The sequence below is a fragment of the Bactrocera tryoni genome, unplaced genomic scaffold (genome assembly GCF_016617805.1).
Source record: "Bactrocera tryoni isolate S06 unplaced genomic scaffold, CSIRO_BtryS06_freeze2 scaffold_115, whole genome shotgun sequence".
NCBI lineage: Eukaryota > Metazoa > Arthropoda > Insecta > Diptera > Tephritidae > Bactrocera > Bactrocera tryoni.
In genome coordinates this window covers 30,356-46,340 of record NW_024395829.1, presented here as the reverse complement: position 1 = coordinate 46,340, position 15,985 = coordinate 30,356, and the positions used below count along the sequence as shown (strand labels likewise).

General features: G+C 36.0%; 1 protein-coding gene across 2 annotated transcripts; it reads right to left on the bottom strand.

The window, feature by feature from the left end:
• Window positions 1-4,537: 4,537 nt before the first annotated feature.
• On the bottom strand, window positions 4,538-14,673 carry LOC120779969. 2 transcript variants are annotated; one of them, XM_040112268.1, is made up of 3 exons: window positions 14,663-14,673; window positions 5,020-5,362; window positions 4,538-4,962 (listed from the first exon to the last, which is right to left on the bottom strand). In XM_040112268.1, the coding sequence occupies exons 2-3, from the start codon at window positions 5,327-5,329 to the stop codon at window positions 4,538-4,540; spliced, it is 735 nt and encodes a 244-aa protein (XP_039968202.1). In that variant the 5' UTR covers window positions 5,330-5,362; window positions 14,663-14,673. The 2 variants fall into 2 exon arrangements, with proteins under 2 accessions (XP_039968202.1, XP_039968201.1); XM_040112267.1 differs by lacking the exon at window positions 14,663-14,673 and having other exon boundaries at window positions 5,020-5,929.
• Window positions 14,674-15,985: the final 1,312 nt, after the last annotated feature.

Here is a 15,985-nt window from a genome sequence, read left to right as displayed (position 1 = left end):
TAAAACTTTTTCATTGTTAACATCATTTACGGGTTCTAGATTTTTCTGTAAATTATCATTCTCCCTCCATAAATTACTCTCGAATCCTATGAAAAGATAAACATCATGAGTTCAACGGCTTACTTTGTTTTTTTATACTCTCGCAACAATGTTGCTAACGAGAGTATTATAGTTTTGTTCACATAACGGTTGTTTGTAAGTCCTAAAACTAAAAGAGTCAGATATAGGTTTATATATACCAAAGTGATCAGGGCGACGAGTAGAGTCGAAATCCGGATGTCTGTCTGTCCGTCCGTCCGTCTGTCCGTCCGTCCGTCCGTGCAAGCTGTAACTTGAGTAAAAATTGAGATATCATGATGAAACTTGGTACACGTATTCCTTGGCTCCATAAGAAGGTTGAGTTCGAAGATGGGCAAAATCGGCCCACTGCCACGCCCACAAAATGGCGGAAACCGAAAACCTATAAAGTGTCATAACTAAGCCATAAATAAAGATATTAAAGTGAAATTTGGCACAAAGGATCCCATTAGGGAGGGGCATATTGGGACGCAATAGTTTTGGAAAAGTGTTCGTGGCTCCGCCCCCTACTAAGTTTTTTGTACATATCTCGGAAACTACTATAGCTATGTCAACCAAAGTCTACAGAGTCGTTTTCTTCAGGTATTTCCATATACAGTTCAAAAATGGAAGAAATCGGATAATAACCACGCCCACCTCCCATACAAAGGTTATGTTGAAAATCACTAAAAGTGCGTTAACCGACTAACAAAAAACGTCAGAAACACTAAATTTTACGGAAGAAGTGGCAGAAGGAAGCTGCACCCAGGCTTTTTTTAAAAATTGAAAATGGGCGTGGCGCCGCCCACTTATGGACCAAGAACCATATCTCAAGAGCTACTTGACCGATTTCAATGAATCTCGGTATATAATATTTTTTTAACACCCTGATGACATGTACGAAATATGGGTGAAATCGGTTCACAACCACGCCTTCTTCCAATATAAAGCTATTTTGAATTCCATCTGATGCCTTCTCTGTATAATACGAGTATAAACATTAGGAACCAATGATGATAGCGGAATAAAACTTTACAAAAATACGGTATTTGAAAAATATGTAAATGACGTATTATGAAATCTCGATTATCACTTTACCATGCGAGAGTATAAAATGTTCGGTGACACCCGAACTTAGCCCTTCCTTACTTGTTTTGTTTTAGTATAACTAAAGGAAACTGTATTAATAATATTAAAGGTACAAAGCTTCATTACTACATTTTGTTTTTGAAAAACTAATATAAAGATCAGCTAATTAACTCAAATGAGATATACATTTGTGATACAAATTCAATCAAAGGCGACAAATGAGAGAATTTCATTAAAAAAATCTCAAAGATTGACTAATATAAAAGGCATAAAGTCAAGCGGTTATTTCTAATTCTGTGTAGTATTGCCTTACTTCATTTATTTGAAGCATAATAATACACTGTTACTAGAACGAAATTTTAGCCGACTTTATTAGTATTTCTTACATATTGACCGATAGATTCGGTATAAGCCAAAAGGAATTTCGAAAATGTTAATTTTAGGTATAGGTAGGTATAGGATTTATTTTTACCCATTTTGACAAAGGAGCATGCGTTCAATACAAAAGTATTCAATCCGAATTTCTATACTAAACCTCACAGACTGACCGATATGTATGGGGACCATAAGTTTGATGTCTCGGTCCTAAAAAAGATATTGTCCAATGTGGAAAAATTTTTGACTGAGAATGACATGACTTCAGGGCACTCTGCGTACAAAGTTTTATCCTGAAATCCGTAAAATAAAGTACTTCTACGAGTATTTGCACAAAGTATAATTATGATATCTTCATTGCTGAAGGCTATCCTAAAAAGTGCTTATACAAAATGTTTCGAGGACTGGAAAAATCGTTGGCATTAGTGTATTACATCAAGTGTAATTTTATTTTGAAGGCGACAAAATAAATACTGATGAATAATTAAATATTTGACGTTTTACTTACAATTTCCTGGAACTTTTTGTCACAATGTATATATCGTGTTACAAACAACGATTGGGTGAACATAGCTATTATCCTCCCGAGCTACATGTTGCGAAAGTATACATAAAAATGATTTCTAAACATCTGATATTTTTTTCGCTGTTCAGGTGTTTCTATTGCACTTTGATACCCTGAAGTCTAATCTGAAACAGAGTTTTTCTATCACCCATTCTCTAACCTGCGGCTTTCGATTTTACAATGCATAAAATTTCATTATATTGCATCACCTCATATTTTCATACAATCAGGAACGCTTTAGACCGGTTCTGCCTGCTTGTTAGAAGTAAACAACGTATTTTACGATCATTTTATTTTACAAAATTTATCAGTAGACTAACGGTGTCCGATTCGGTTACGTGTAGTGCGTAAATAGTGCGAACAGTTTTCGCTGTGAGTGCGGAGAACTAACTTTAAAATCGCAGAAACGTAATTTTAGTACGCTTGTGCTAAAAGCTCACGAACTGTATTTTGGTGTTAAAGTTGAGGACCAAGACAAAGCATGAGCCCTTCATATCTTACTAAAACTTATGTAACATTAACAGCTTGGTTAGAAGGTTCAAATCGTAAAATGCCCTTTGCAGTGCAAATGGTTTGGAGAGAACCTAAAGACCATATTACAGACTGCTATTTTTGCCTCACGAATATTAAAGGTAGTGGACCGAAGTCTAAACATACGGTTAAGTACTGTAATTTACCATCAGCTTTAACCCTGGTCGAGACCAACGGTCTGATACACTTAGTCGAGACCAATGGTGCTTGGCTAGGCCAAGTGGTGTGTACATACATTTGCATGGAAATACGTGTTGTATTTATGCTCATATATATATGTACAATATATACAGGGGTGTTGTGGAATCCAAGACAGAATTGCTTAGCTGTCAGAATTTCAAACCAATTCTGATTTTCAATGGTGTCACAAAATCTGATTGGATTTTTGTCTTTTCGAACATACGCAAAACCAATATTCGAATCAGCTGTTTACTACTGTTACAAAACTTGCAAATGAATACATTTGGAAGCAATCCTATTAAATTTTTAATGAGTTCAGAATTAAAGAAAGATTTTAAGAGACAACATTTATCGAATGAATATAGACGCGTTTGGGTGTTAAGTTACGTTTAAGACGTTTTGTAAATCTTCTTTAAGGGAGGAATTTTTTTTTGCTTAAATCTCTTTAAAAATTATCTAAGAATATACCCCAATGTTATATATGGGAATTTGAAATATTGTCGAAGCTAGAAGGGAAATAGTGACCGAGCACTGGTAGATATGTAAATATATACATATAGGAGCGCTTGGGCAAAAAGCGAAAACTTTGACGCTCAATTTCTCGGTTTTCATTCTTACGATTTTTCTTAATTGGCGGACAGGATAGAAAAAACTAAACGTATGGAATAAAGGCAAAGTTTATTATCTTTGGCATTAAATTATCTTATATTTAAACAAAAAAAGTTAAGAAAAGTTGAGTTTGAACATACATACATAATTTTTGACCACTTGTTTCTTCAAATTATAAAATTTTTTAGAATTTAACACTTATTTTTTGAAATTTTCGTAGTTTAACTTGAGCAAAGTTATTAACAAATATGAATCTCTTTTGAAATTTTTGTTTCCGATAGAAATTGCGACCTGCATACTGCCCACCGTCCGACAAATGCACATGCGAGATGCATTGGACAATTGCTTCCCTAAGGCAGAATATCAAAGAATTCGTATCCAGAAATATTTGCGGATGATGTTTAAATATATAACTATAAGCCCTAGAAATTTCGCTTTAATCAATTTTTTATTTCCCTCCCAAAAAAAAAATAGATTTTTTAAGCCTCTAAAGCAGACTCCTCCTTAAATATCCGCATTTTTTTTTCAAAATTCAATAATTAAGACATTTCGTGTTTTATTCTTATGTTTTCCTCTATAGAAATAAAGATAAATTAAATTAAAATAACATGAATTTAAGAAACTTACATTTCAAATCTGTGTGCGAATATCTCCTTGCTTTGTTTCTGACAGCAAAACCGATAAAATTGGTTTCCGTGACACCCAAAACCGATACAAATTCTGTTTCGAATATCAAACCAATAATGTCTGAAGTCATGACACCTACTGCTTTTTTTGATCGATTTCAATTCTGATTCCGACAACTATCAGATTCCACAACACCCCTGATAGATACATTTTTGAAATTTCTTACCTCTCGATTTGGTTGAAATCAAATTGACTGCCTTGTTCACGTTTGGCGTTCACAAAAAATGTAACATTTTGAGAAAAATTACATTTTTTCTTAACCTTTTAAAACGCTCTATCGGCTAAAGTATTTGACCTAGGTAAATTGCACCGGCTAGGTTGTAAATAAAGCTCTTTACGATTGATAAAAAAATTATAATTTTGTTTTAATGGTGGTTTATTATAGTATGTACACATTTATTTTTTTGCTTCAGCAATAGTAGGAAAATGGATTAAAGATTAAACTTAATATGCGTTCCTGTATTTAGCTTGACGTGAATGTTCCGATGTGTCAAGGTTTCTGTACAAGCCCCATACGTATTCAGCAAGCATTACACTTTGGGATTTCCCTTTGAATCTTTCTTCCAATACCTTTATATCCTGATGAAACCTTTCACCGTGTTCATCTGAAACCGCTCCAAGGTTTTCTTTAAAAAAATTGAGATGAGAGTGCAGAAAATGCAGCTTTAGTGACATCTTAACGCCAATATTGTTAAAACCGATTAGCATGTTTTCAATAATTTCTGCATAGTTTTGTGCTTTTGAGTTTCCAAGGAATTCTGATATAACCAGCTGCATAAAGTCAAATGCTGTCTTTTGCATATCCGACAGATGACCATAAAATTCTTCATCTTGTAATAATTTTCTTATATCGGGTCCAACGAGCATTCCTAGAAAAGGTAGTTTACATTAAATGAAATTAATTATTTCTTAAAACCGTATTTTACCTTCTTTTAATTTTGCTGCAGATAATCTGGGGAAAATTGTTTGAATGCGTTTGAAAGCATATCCTTGTGTATTTAAGCTTTTAATAAAATTTTTCACCACGCCCAACTTAATATGCAGCGGTGGAAGTATGACCTTATCTTTTGGGACAAGAGATTCATGGATTACATTTAAGTCACCAATAATATTTTCTTTACGTTCTTCGAAACATTTAATATGATAATGGCTGCTGGTAGCACGTGAATCCCATTTACAAAGAAAGCACATATATTTTGTGTATCCTGTTTGCATTCCAGTCAATATTGCAATCATTTTGAAGTCTGCGCATACTTCCCATTTATATTTATAGTATTCAATTTTATTTAAGAGATTTGAAGTATTTGCGTATGTTACCTCCTTTTTTGTGGAATACGCAACCGGTATTGATGGATGCTGATTTCCATTGTGCAGTAAAACTGCTTTTAAGCTGTGTTTTGAACTATCTATAAATAGTCGCCAAGCGGAACAGTCCAGTGGAAGCTTTAGATATTTTAGAACCTCTTCAATACTGCAACAGTATACAAGTTCTTCTGTTTTTTTAAAATAACTTTCCAAATCGGCGTGTCTTTTTTTTGGCGATGTAACTTTTACATCGGCTTTTATCAAATTCCTGTTTTTCAATCTGGAACATAATATTTCAGCTTTCTCTTTTGTTAGTCCTAAATCTCTTACAAGATTTTCAAAATAAGCTTGGTCTATCAAATTAGGACATATGTTTAAACAACCAGGAGGCAAGTAACTTATATCTGATATGTTTTCTACCGCCGCTGTTATTTCTGTATTGGCGTATGTCATATTGGCCGAAAATGTATGTGTAGGCGGTTGAGGCACCGGAACACCTTCACAGCGCACTTCTGGTAAAATGACATTATTTGTTGCTTCGTATGTCATTATCGCGTATCGTGCCTTTGGCTTCTACCAAATTTGTAATTTACGCAGAAATAGCATGTATCTGATTTGTGATTTTCAGGTTCAATCCATACAATAGGCGCAGAAAATGGCAACGCCTTAGTACCGCCTTTGTACCAGGTCAAAAGACCACTTTGGCAAGTAGTACATACAGTTTTTGGTATCCAAACTTCACATAAACATCGTATTCCAAAGAAAAGAAAATATGGTTCTTCAATTGTAGGGAATATCTTTCTTCTGCTTTGAAGGTGCGTAAAATGTCCACAAATAAAACAAAACCAATCTCTTAATTTGCAAACAGAATCCGCCATGCTTATTTAAGCTTTAATTGTTTTTTTTTATATTAATTTTAGTAAAAATCACACCCGATATGTACTGCTTAGTAAGTCAATTATGCTTAATTTTATCACACACAATTTGTAAGTCACAGCTAACTAGACGCGAGAACTCAGTGTTTGGCCCGGCCGAACTTGACGACGTTTTCACCTACTTTGTATATGTTGGCGTGTAATTTTTTTATCAATCGTAAAGAGTTTTATTTACAACAATGGTGTATTTGGTGACCCCCACTGAAATTTTCCGCCAAACATTTTCGTAGAATATTTTAATCCTTAAATGTCCTTTTTTAAAGGATATTTTTTGATTTTCTCAAAAAAAGGGTCAAATTGACCCATAAAGAAATCAGTTAGAGGGTTAAGATCTTCCACAAAAAAAATACTCATACAATTCCACAATACAACTCTGACCATAAGAATTCTCTCAGACATTAACTTACAACATTTTTTTCATATAGTATAATGCTCCCTTCGATCAAAAAATGAAAACTTTGACCCACTGTAAAAAAAACTCAGACGTGCTGGACCATAAGTTTGTTCTACAAAAATGATCTACTCAACATACCCTTTCAGAATTATAGGGTCGCTATTCTGTTCCAAAAATGCTGTTGGACAGTGTTATTTTTACAACTTCAAGGTGTAAAGTTTTACAAATTTTGTTAACAAAGGTTGGGAGGCTTACAATATACGTTATAATTTTGCCATTAGTAGCAGATTTTATTTCAGAAAATTCGAGAGCTTCATCAAGTTTTATATATGGGATATCGTCATTGTCTATTATTTTCTTTGCAATATCTATTTCTTCATTTGACAAGATAAATAAATTTATTATATTGGCTTTTGTCCAATGTATTGCGTATGCAATATTTAAAACTTCTTTAATTATTTCTAGCTTGTATTTGAACTCTAAGAATGATTCTATTTCTAAATTGTTTTAATTTTGTATAGTTTTGATTATATTATTCGTAATATTTGTTATTTCACTAATTTAGTCTATTGTAGCATTATTTATTAGTATCTGGCTATTATTATTTTGCTAGACATTATATATTTTACTAGAGATTACTTCGTAGTCTTCATATTCTGGTCTTCCTGACATCCATTTCCAAGCCCTACCCAGGAAATTCATTGTTCTTTTTATTTTCTTTTCTACTTTTAGATTATTCAGTTGGGCTCTTATTTGTGTTATTATGAGGAATATGAAATGGTAGTTATGGTTTTTACGGATTATTTCGCTTTCAGTAGTCGCTTTTATATGGTCAAGTGTCTCTGTGCATTTTTCTACATTATGTTCCGTCAGACAAGTACAGACATATAGAAAAGAATGTCAGTACATGATTAGTTACGCATTCTACCTTTGTGAATTATGTGTCTTTTTTCAATTAACAGGGTACTAATTCTGTCTTCCTTAACTATTTTCTTACTGTAGGGTTTACTTAGCTGAGTTCCCAATCGCCTATTTTTCTTAACAAATATTTGTCCTGATAGATATGTTTTTATTTCTTGCTTATTCTTATTATGATATTCGATATCCTTACTTTGTTTCTGAGCTAATTTTTCTAAGTTACTTTGTCTAGGTTTTCCTATGTCCTTCCGAGTAAATGTAACTTTCCCATGAAAAAATTGGTCTACCGGTCTTTTAAATGTTGTGGAATGAAGTAAGTGGAGTCATGTGCAGAAGTTCACGCAAGTGAGGAAAGTTCTCTGATCGCCAATCACTTGGGAGTGGCCAGAAACGATTATTTTACATATGGCTCAAGCAGCTCACGACTTCCGATCTTTGCCCAAGTATCCTCTGGGTAGCCTAAGGACATCCGGTTGAAAGCGAGATAAAGTGATAAGGCGAAACATCCCGTACATAGGATTGTCCGCTGGGTTTGGGACCCGCTACTTAAAAACACAACCAGCCTCGGATGAGAGACCCTCCTTTCGATGACGACCGTGGCAAATGAATTAAGGACTACGATTTGAGGGCATGCACCTGAAATGTACGGTCCCTTAATTGGGAAGGTGCCGCTGCCCAGCTGGTTGATGCCCTCGTTACAGCGAAGGCTGACATCACCGCCGTACAAGAAATGCGATGGACGGGACAAGGACTGAAACGAGTTAGACCTTGTAGCATTTACTCCATTGGCCATAAAAAGGAGCGCACGTTTGTTGTGGAATTCGTGGTGGGAGAGAGACTCCGTCGCCACGTACTATCATTCACTCCGGTGGATGAACGTCTAGCCACAATCAGCATCAAAGAGAAGTTCTTCAACATATCGCTGATTTGCGCCCCGACGGAAGAGAAGGACGAAGTGACTAAAGATGCCTTCTATGAGCGCTTGGAGCGCACCTATGAGAGCTGCCCCGCCACAATGTAAAAATCGTGCCTGGCGAATTTAACACCAGGGTGGGCGAAGAAGGTATTTTTGGCACTACGGTCGGTAAATTTAGCCTCCACGATGAAACATCCCCAAATAGATCGAGTTTGATCGACTTCGCCGGGGCCCGAAATATGGTTATCTGTATTACTAAATTCGACGCTACCCACAAACTTGCACAAACTGACCACGACAAAAGTTAAGTGCTGCTCTAAGACTCTTGATGCTCGGATAGGGCATTTGCTACGGCTTACTAGAGCAGTGTCATTCGCAATAGTGAATGTCAATAAGTTAACAGCTGTTGGAAAGTCCGCTGTATATGTATATTATATACAGAGTTGGGCCTAGCACGCTACTCTGAGGTATACCAACCCTTATTGCTCGTTCTTCTGATATGAAGTCTGCTCTTTAACGGTAGATTTCCTGTTTCTTAAATATGACTCCAAAGTTATATGAAATTCGTAAGATAAAACGGTTTTGATTTTCTATAATAGGCCCTCATGCCTTCATCATGATCTCTGTGCTCGAATGCTTTCCTGATTTCGTTGGTAATTGTATTTACTTGCTCCACAGTGCCATGTTTAGCACGAAACCCGAATTGGTGCGTTGGTATTATATTATTTTCGTGGAAGAAAAGAGTCATCTTTGATAGTAACACTTTTTCAAATATTTTAGAAATACATGGTAAGAGACTTATTGGTCTGTAGGAAGACGGCTGTGTTAAGTCTTTCCCAGGTTTATCTATCATGATGATCTTCGACTTCTTTCACGAAATTGGATAGTATCCGAAACCAAGAGTTGCATTAAAGAGCAGGGAGAGCACCCTGATAGCAATATTTGGTAACTCAATTAGCATTTTTGGAACAATAGTATCGTGTCCTGATGCCTTTTCCGGATTTAGCTCTTTTATGGTTCTAGTAACTTCAGTAAAAGTCCTAATAGACACAAGCGACTCGTTAGCGGTATTGGGCAAAGTTGTTCTTTGGGCAATTAGGTTGATATACTCTTTCTAGGTGATTCGCCAAACAATTTGCCTTTTTCTCATCACTTCGTGACTAATTATCATTCAACTGTCTTAGAGGCATGGTGGAATCTACTGGTGGATTAAAAGACTTTTGGACTTTCCAAAGGGAGTTTTGCTTGCTAGAATTTCGACACATTTTCTTTATATAACTTTGAGTGTAGCATACTTGAAGGGGAGCCACTTAACTGCCATTCACGCCTAACTCGCCTTTTCCCATTTACAAGTTGTTCTATTTCATTATTAGTGATCTTTCTAAAACTAACTGGTTTATTGTTTCTTTTTTGTGCTCCCAATACAACTGCAGTATTTATTACATCATTAAATTCTCTCATACTTTCATCAATGTCTTTTCCTGTATTTATTTTGCAATCAATATTGATGTGGCTGCTGATATATTTTCTATACTTCAACCAGTTAGTTTTATGAGATGTTAGAGAAACTTTTTGCTCAAATATCTTTGGCTGTTCGTATAACTTTATTAGTACAGGTGTCACAAGCGATCTATGTATCTATGTTTTTGACTACAGCAAAATCTAGTAAGTCTGGTATTTTTTTTGTATCACTAGGCCAGTATGTCGGCTACCAGGAGATATTATATCTAGGTTATTATGCTTATTCATAATAGTATAGTACAGATGTCGTCCTTTCGGATTAACAGTACATGTGTTTTGCATTGTAATCTTTATCTGCTAGAAATCTTTGACCTAGCGTTCCAAAAAAGTCTTTAAATTCGCTATCTGCAAATTTAAAACGAGATGGACAGTATATAGAAATTATTTTTATTTTTTAGACGAGTTTCTGATATAAGCATTACATCTACTATATACTTTTTCAGACAAAAATCTAATAACTCTTCCAATGCTTATTTGACTTCACAAGAGTCTACGGCGGACTCTTTACCTATATCTATATTACAACAACTAGGCCCTTAGAACTTTTTAGTTGATTAGAATAATAGTTCTTGTTTTTATTCGACAAAAATTTAACAATTTCCATAAAACGCTTCTCAGGGTAGGAGTGAATTTTTTTTCATCTATATTGCCTTTTTGCAAAGGCACCGTATGAAAATTTTTAGTACCTATAATTTCGCTTAATTTAGCAACAATAGCATTACAGCTACGCTCGCGCAAATATGTATATTGGAGGTGGTTTTGCATTCACGACTGTAATGGAACCCTTCGCATCGTCGTCTAAACCATTGCTTAGTAAAGCAAATCGAATGCCATTTAAAAGTTCGGGTTTATTCTCAATTGGTGTGCCGCCTTGAAATGTCTTAGGATTGACCGCTGACTTTAAAGGACTTAATTTCTTTTTTATCTTAACGTAGCGGTCAGTGCCAGTTTATATGTACAGACGGGTCTTTTTTTATTGATAAATTCTCACGTTGTTTTATTTCACTGCCTGCGCGTTTGCTGGTATATGCTTAATTGTTGGTGTGGTCACGTTTGTTGCTGGCCGTGGTTGACTGCCGTTCTCTACTGCTTTTATTGTCTGTAAGCTCTGCTTATGGTGCTGCTCAGTTGGTCGGTGCGATGACTCATCCTTCTCACCATTGCCTGGTTTGTTGGTAGGAGCCGAATCCGCAGGGTCGGCAAATCGGAATGAGGCATTCAGAGAATGCATATGGCCTTTTTGCGAGGGCTGTCCCGCGCTCATGCTGTTTTTCTTTTTATTTCGCACGTATAATTTGTTATGTTTATTGTTTGTAACACTTGCCCTCAATGTACTTTTTTGAATATCTGTTTTATTATTTTTTTTGTAGAACATTTTAACGGTATATAATTTAGCACTTTTTCACTCTACTTACTAGTGAATATTAATTAGTAGGTGAAAAAACGGAAAATGGCGAAAAGCGTCGATCGCGGAGGCGTCCGAAATCAAAAGGAAGTGTGCTCCGTCCGTCGGTCCCTTTTGTTAGTTGGCATGGTGTCCTCATGTGTGTTGTATGCGTGATGTGGTTATATTTGTGTGCGCGTGATGTGGAATGTAACATGTGGTGTGTAAGGAAGATGTGGTAGTGTTATACTGTGAGGGGGGTCAGAGGCTTATTTAGCCACACGAAGCGCATCAAGAACACGTCTGTTTAGATTGAAAGCTTCACCATACATCCACATGGGTTATATATAATATAAGCAATGGCGGGATCCATCTCAAAATCTCTTCAGGCCTTAAAGCACATAGGCAGCCGTGAAGACCACCAAAGGGAAGCAGTTTTCTGATCAGGGCCCTCCGCCTTGCGGTTTGCGCAATCCAATCCACGCACTGAAAATATGCTCCATCTTCAACCCGCAACAGCCACATACATACATATATTATCATAAAAGCACAGTAAACTGTAAACTACTTTTTAAATTCGTGAAATAAACTCAATTTATTAGTTTATAGTGAAAAGATTAAAATTTTTTCCAGTAACATTATTCTACTGATTCTACTAAAACTTTTTTACTATGAACATATACATTAAGTTTATTTCATGAATTAACATTTTTTTTTACAATTTACAGGCTTTCTGACAATTTTTTTATGTTGCCGCTTTCCATTTCAAAAGAAGTACTACACAAGATGGCGATATTTAATTATTTTTGGTTTGACTATTATTGCCAAAAGTCCCACCTCTGTCCCATTGATTTCCCAAACGAGCTAACCCGTCTTCAGCCCTCACTAGGGTCAAAACAACTAGTGATATTGCCCAGCGCCAAAGAGTTATAATCCCTCATAATCCACACATCACGTTCGAAGCCACTTCCTCTAACTTAAGGGCTCCTCCTTATCGTCAACATAAGTAGATGCTCAACGCCGTCGTTAACACGCTACACCAGCTACAGCGCCTTCTAGGCAAGTAATTCGCCTAAAGTTACTCCAACTCCCGTATACTACATACATATAATGGTTTTCGGTTCTTTATAAAATTGCTTGAAAATATGTTCTCTAGTATATCTGAGCAATGTTAAAGATTAATGTAACCAGCACAAAATGAGGGATGATCAAAATGTTTGATGATATTATATGGACAAGTTTTCTTTAAAGTTAAGAAATTATATTAATTGTCATCAATATTATATACCTTCTCCTTCTTCTTCTTTACTGGCTGGCTAAATGAGAACCTGACCCCCCTCTCAAAATAATACATCTACACCCCACAATACACACCATACTCAACACACCATCTTCTCATCGCATACACACCATACTCAACACATCATCTTCTCATCGCACACACACCAACTCCACACATCATCCTCTCATCGCACACACACCAACTCCACACGTCATCATTTCATCCCACACACACCAACGCATCACGAATTCAACACACATGAGGACACCGCACAAAAAATAACAAAAGGGACCGACGGACTAGGCGCCGCTCTTTCGATTACGATCCGTGCGCTTGTAACCATCCGCCAACTGATTATCCCGCAGCTTCAACTTTTAATTCGTTTAGCCAAGGTCGTCGCTACTCATAAAAAGAATTGGTAAGTGCCGCGAGTTTTTATAAAAAACCCTCTCAATTTATACATGGTCCTTCGAAGCCGTACCGGACGGCAATAGTGGTAACAGTGAAAACTAAAATAAAAATTAATAAAAAAAGTACCTAATATTAATCATAAAAATCGGTCACGGTAACGCGGTAACAAAATCAAAAAAAAAAAAAAAGTGTTAGTGAAAAACCCGGAGTTACAAAACAAGTGAAAAAAAAAAAACCCGGAGTTTACAACGGGTGAACCAAAAAAGTGGAAAATAACTGAGTTTAAAACTGTTTAAACAAAACTGTGAAAAACCAGTTAAAACAAAAAAAAAAAAAAAAAAAAAAAAAAAAGTGCAAAAATTTTGGGAAAAGACAACGGTAGTGATGTGATACATTTAAAACGGTTACTAAATAAACCGTTGGTGGATATATCTACATAAGAAAGTGAAAAGACAACGGTGGTGAGGTGACGCAGTTAAAAAACAAAAAAAAAAAAAAATTGTTAAAATTGTGCAAAATAACGGCCAACAATAAAAGCCAACATATTGAGGAAAAAAAAAATCATATCTACATAAGTATGTGCATGCTGGATAAAAGTGGTGACAAAGTGCAGTGTTAAAATTTATATACACATACGATACATATACGAGTATGTATGTATGTAAAGTGACAGTGAGTTGAAACGACCCACAAGCGAAAAGAAAAAAAAAAATATTAATAACTAAAAAGAGGGGTAACAAAAAGTGAGGTGAAGTGAGAAAGAGCAAAGTAGAAGAAAAATTAACACCTGCTATATACACATACATACATACACATAAACGGTGATAGTGGAGTGACATATAACCTACAAACAAAAGGAAAAAAAGGAATACAAAAATACAAGTTACAACACCAGCAACAATAGGACAGGAGAACTGGAGAAGCAAGCGAAGCAAAAGCACTGGCACACATACAGGCACACGCACACCACCCACACATTAGAAACACACGTAAACTCACAATATCCCCAAAGCCCTGGCGAAAGCAAAGTGAGTTGTATCGTTTCATTTAAATTTTTATATTATATGTATACATATATGTATGTTCTGATATCAGAATATTAAAATTGCGGTCAGACCAAAATTCCGGTTGGAAAAGTATTAAAAACCGTGTCCAAACTGTTTTCGGTTTTCGGTTTATTTTACGGCAAAAACTGAAAAACCGCTAACAAAGCAGTTTGGTACAATCACAAAAAAAAAAAGACATCAAGAGCATATGCGCAAATAAATAATCTATCATACATACATATATATATGTTACATATACCTCTATAACATATAAAGAGCATAACTTGCTCTTCACTAGATTAAACCATATACAAATCAACACATTCAAATATACATATGTACATTCAGATCTAATATTAAAATATCATCAAATTCTCTTTTCGCGGCTTCTTATCTCTGCGAACATATGTATATACATACACTTGTATATGCGGCGCGATTACTTAAATATATACATATATCGGGTGATTTTTTTGAGGTTAGGATTTTCATGCATTAGTATTTGACAGATCACGTGGGATTTCAGACATGGTGTCAAAGAGAAAGATGCTCAGTATGCTTTGACATTTCATCATGAATAGACTTACTAACGAGCAACGCTTGCAAATCATTGAATTTTATTACCAAAATCAGTGTTCGGTTCGAAATGTGTTTCGCGCTTTACGTCCGATTTATGGTCTACATAATCGACCAAGTGAGCAAACAATTAATGCGATTGTGACCAAGTTTCGCACTCAGTTTACTTTATTGGACATTAAACCAACCACACGAATGCGTACAGTGCGTACAGAAGAGAATATTGCGTCTGTTTCTGAGAGTGTGGCTGAAGACCGTGAAATGTCGATTCGTCGCCGTTCGCAGCAATTGGGTTTGTGTTATTCGACCACATGGATGATTTTACGCAAAGATCTTGGTGTAAAACCGTATAAAATACAGCTCGTGCAAGAACTGAAGCCGAACGATCTGCCACAACGTCGAATTTTCAGTGAATGGGCCCTAGAAAAGTTGGCAGAAAATCCGCTTTTTTATCGACAAATTTTGTTCAGCGATGAGGCTCATTTCTGGTTGAATGGCTACGTAAATAAGCAAAATTGCCGCATTTGGGGTGAAGAGCAACCAGAAGCCGTTCAAGAACTGCCCATGCATCCCGAAAAATGCACTGTTTGGTGTGGTTTTGTACGCTGGTGGAATCATTGGACCGTATTTTCTCAAAGATGCTGTTGGACGCAACGTTACGGTGAATGGCGATCGCTATCGTTCGATGCTAACAAACTTTTTGTTGCCAAAAATGGAAGAACTGAACTTGGTTGACATGTGGTTTCAACAAGATGGCGCTACATGCCACACAGCTCGCGATTCTATGGCCATTTTGAGGGAAAACTTCGGAGAACAATTCATCTCAAGAAATGGACCCGTAAGTTGGCCACCAAGATCATGCGATTTAACGCCTTTAGACTATTTTTGTGGGGCTACGTCAAGTCTAAAGTCTACAGAAATAAGCCAGCAACTATTCCAGCTTTGGAAGACAACATTTCCGAAGAAATTCGGGCTATTCCGGCCGAAATGCTCGAAAAAAGTTGCCCAAAATTGGACTTTCCGAATGGACCACCTAAGACGCAGCCGCGGTCAACATTTAAATGAAATTATCTTCAAAAGTAAATGTCATGAACCAATCTAACGTTTCAAATAAAGAACCGATGAGATTTTGCAAATTTTATGCGTTTTTTTTTAAAAAAAAGTTATCAAGCTCTTAAAAAATCACCCGATATATACACAAAAC

Bases quoted from the DNA above. Each gene is read 5' to 3' on its own strand.
- LOC120779969 (XM_040112267.1), bottom strand. From the start codon at position 5,851: ATGACATACGCCAATACAGAAATAACAGCGGCGGTAGAAAACATATCA. The intron at 4,963-5,019 runs GTAAAATACGGT...TACCTTTTCTAG, and splicing joins TGCAGCAAAATTAAAAGAAG to GAATGCTCGTTGGACCCGAT.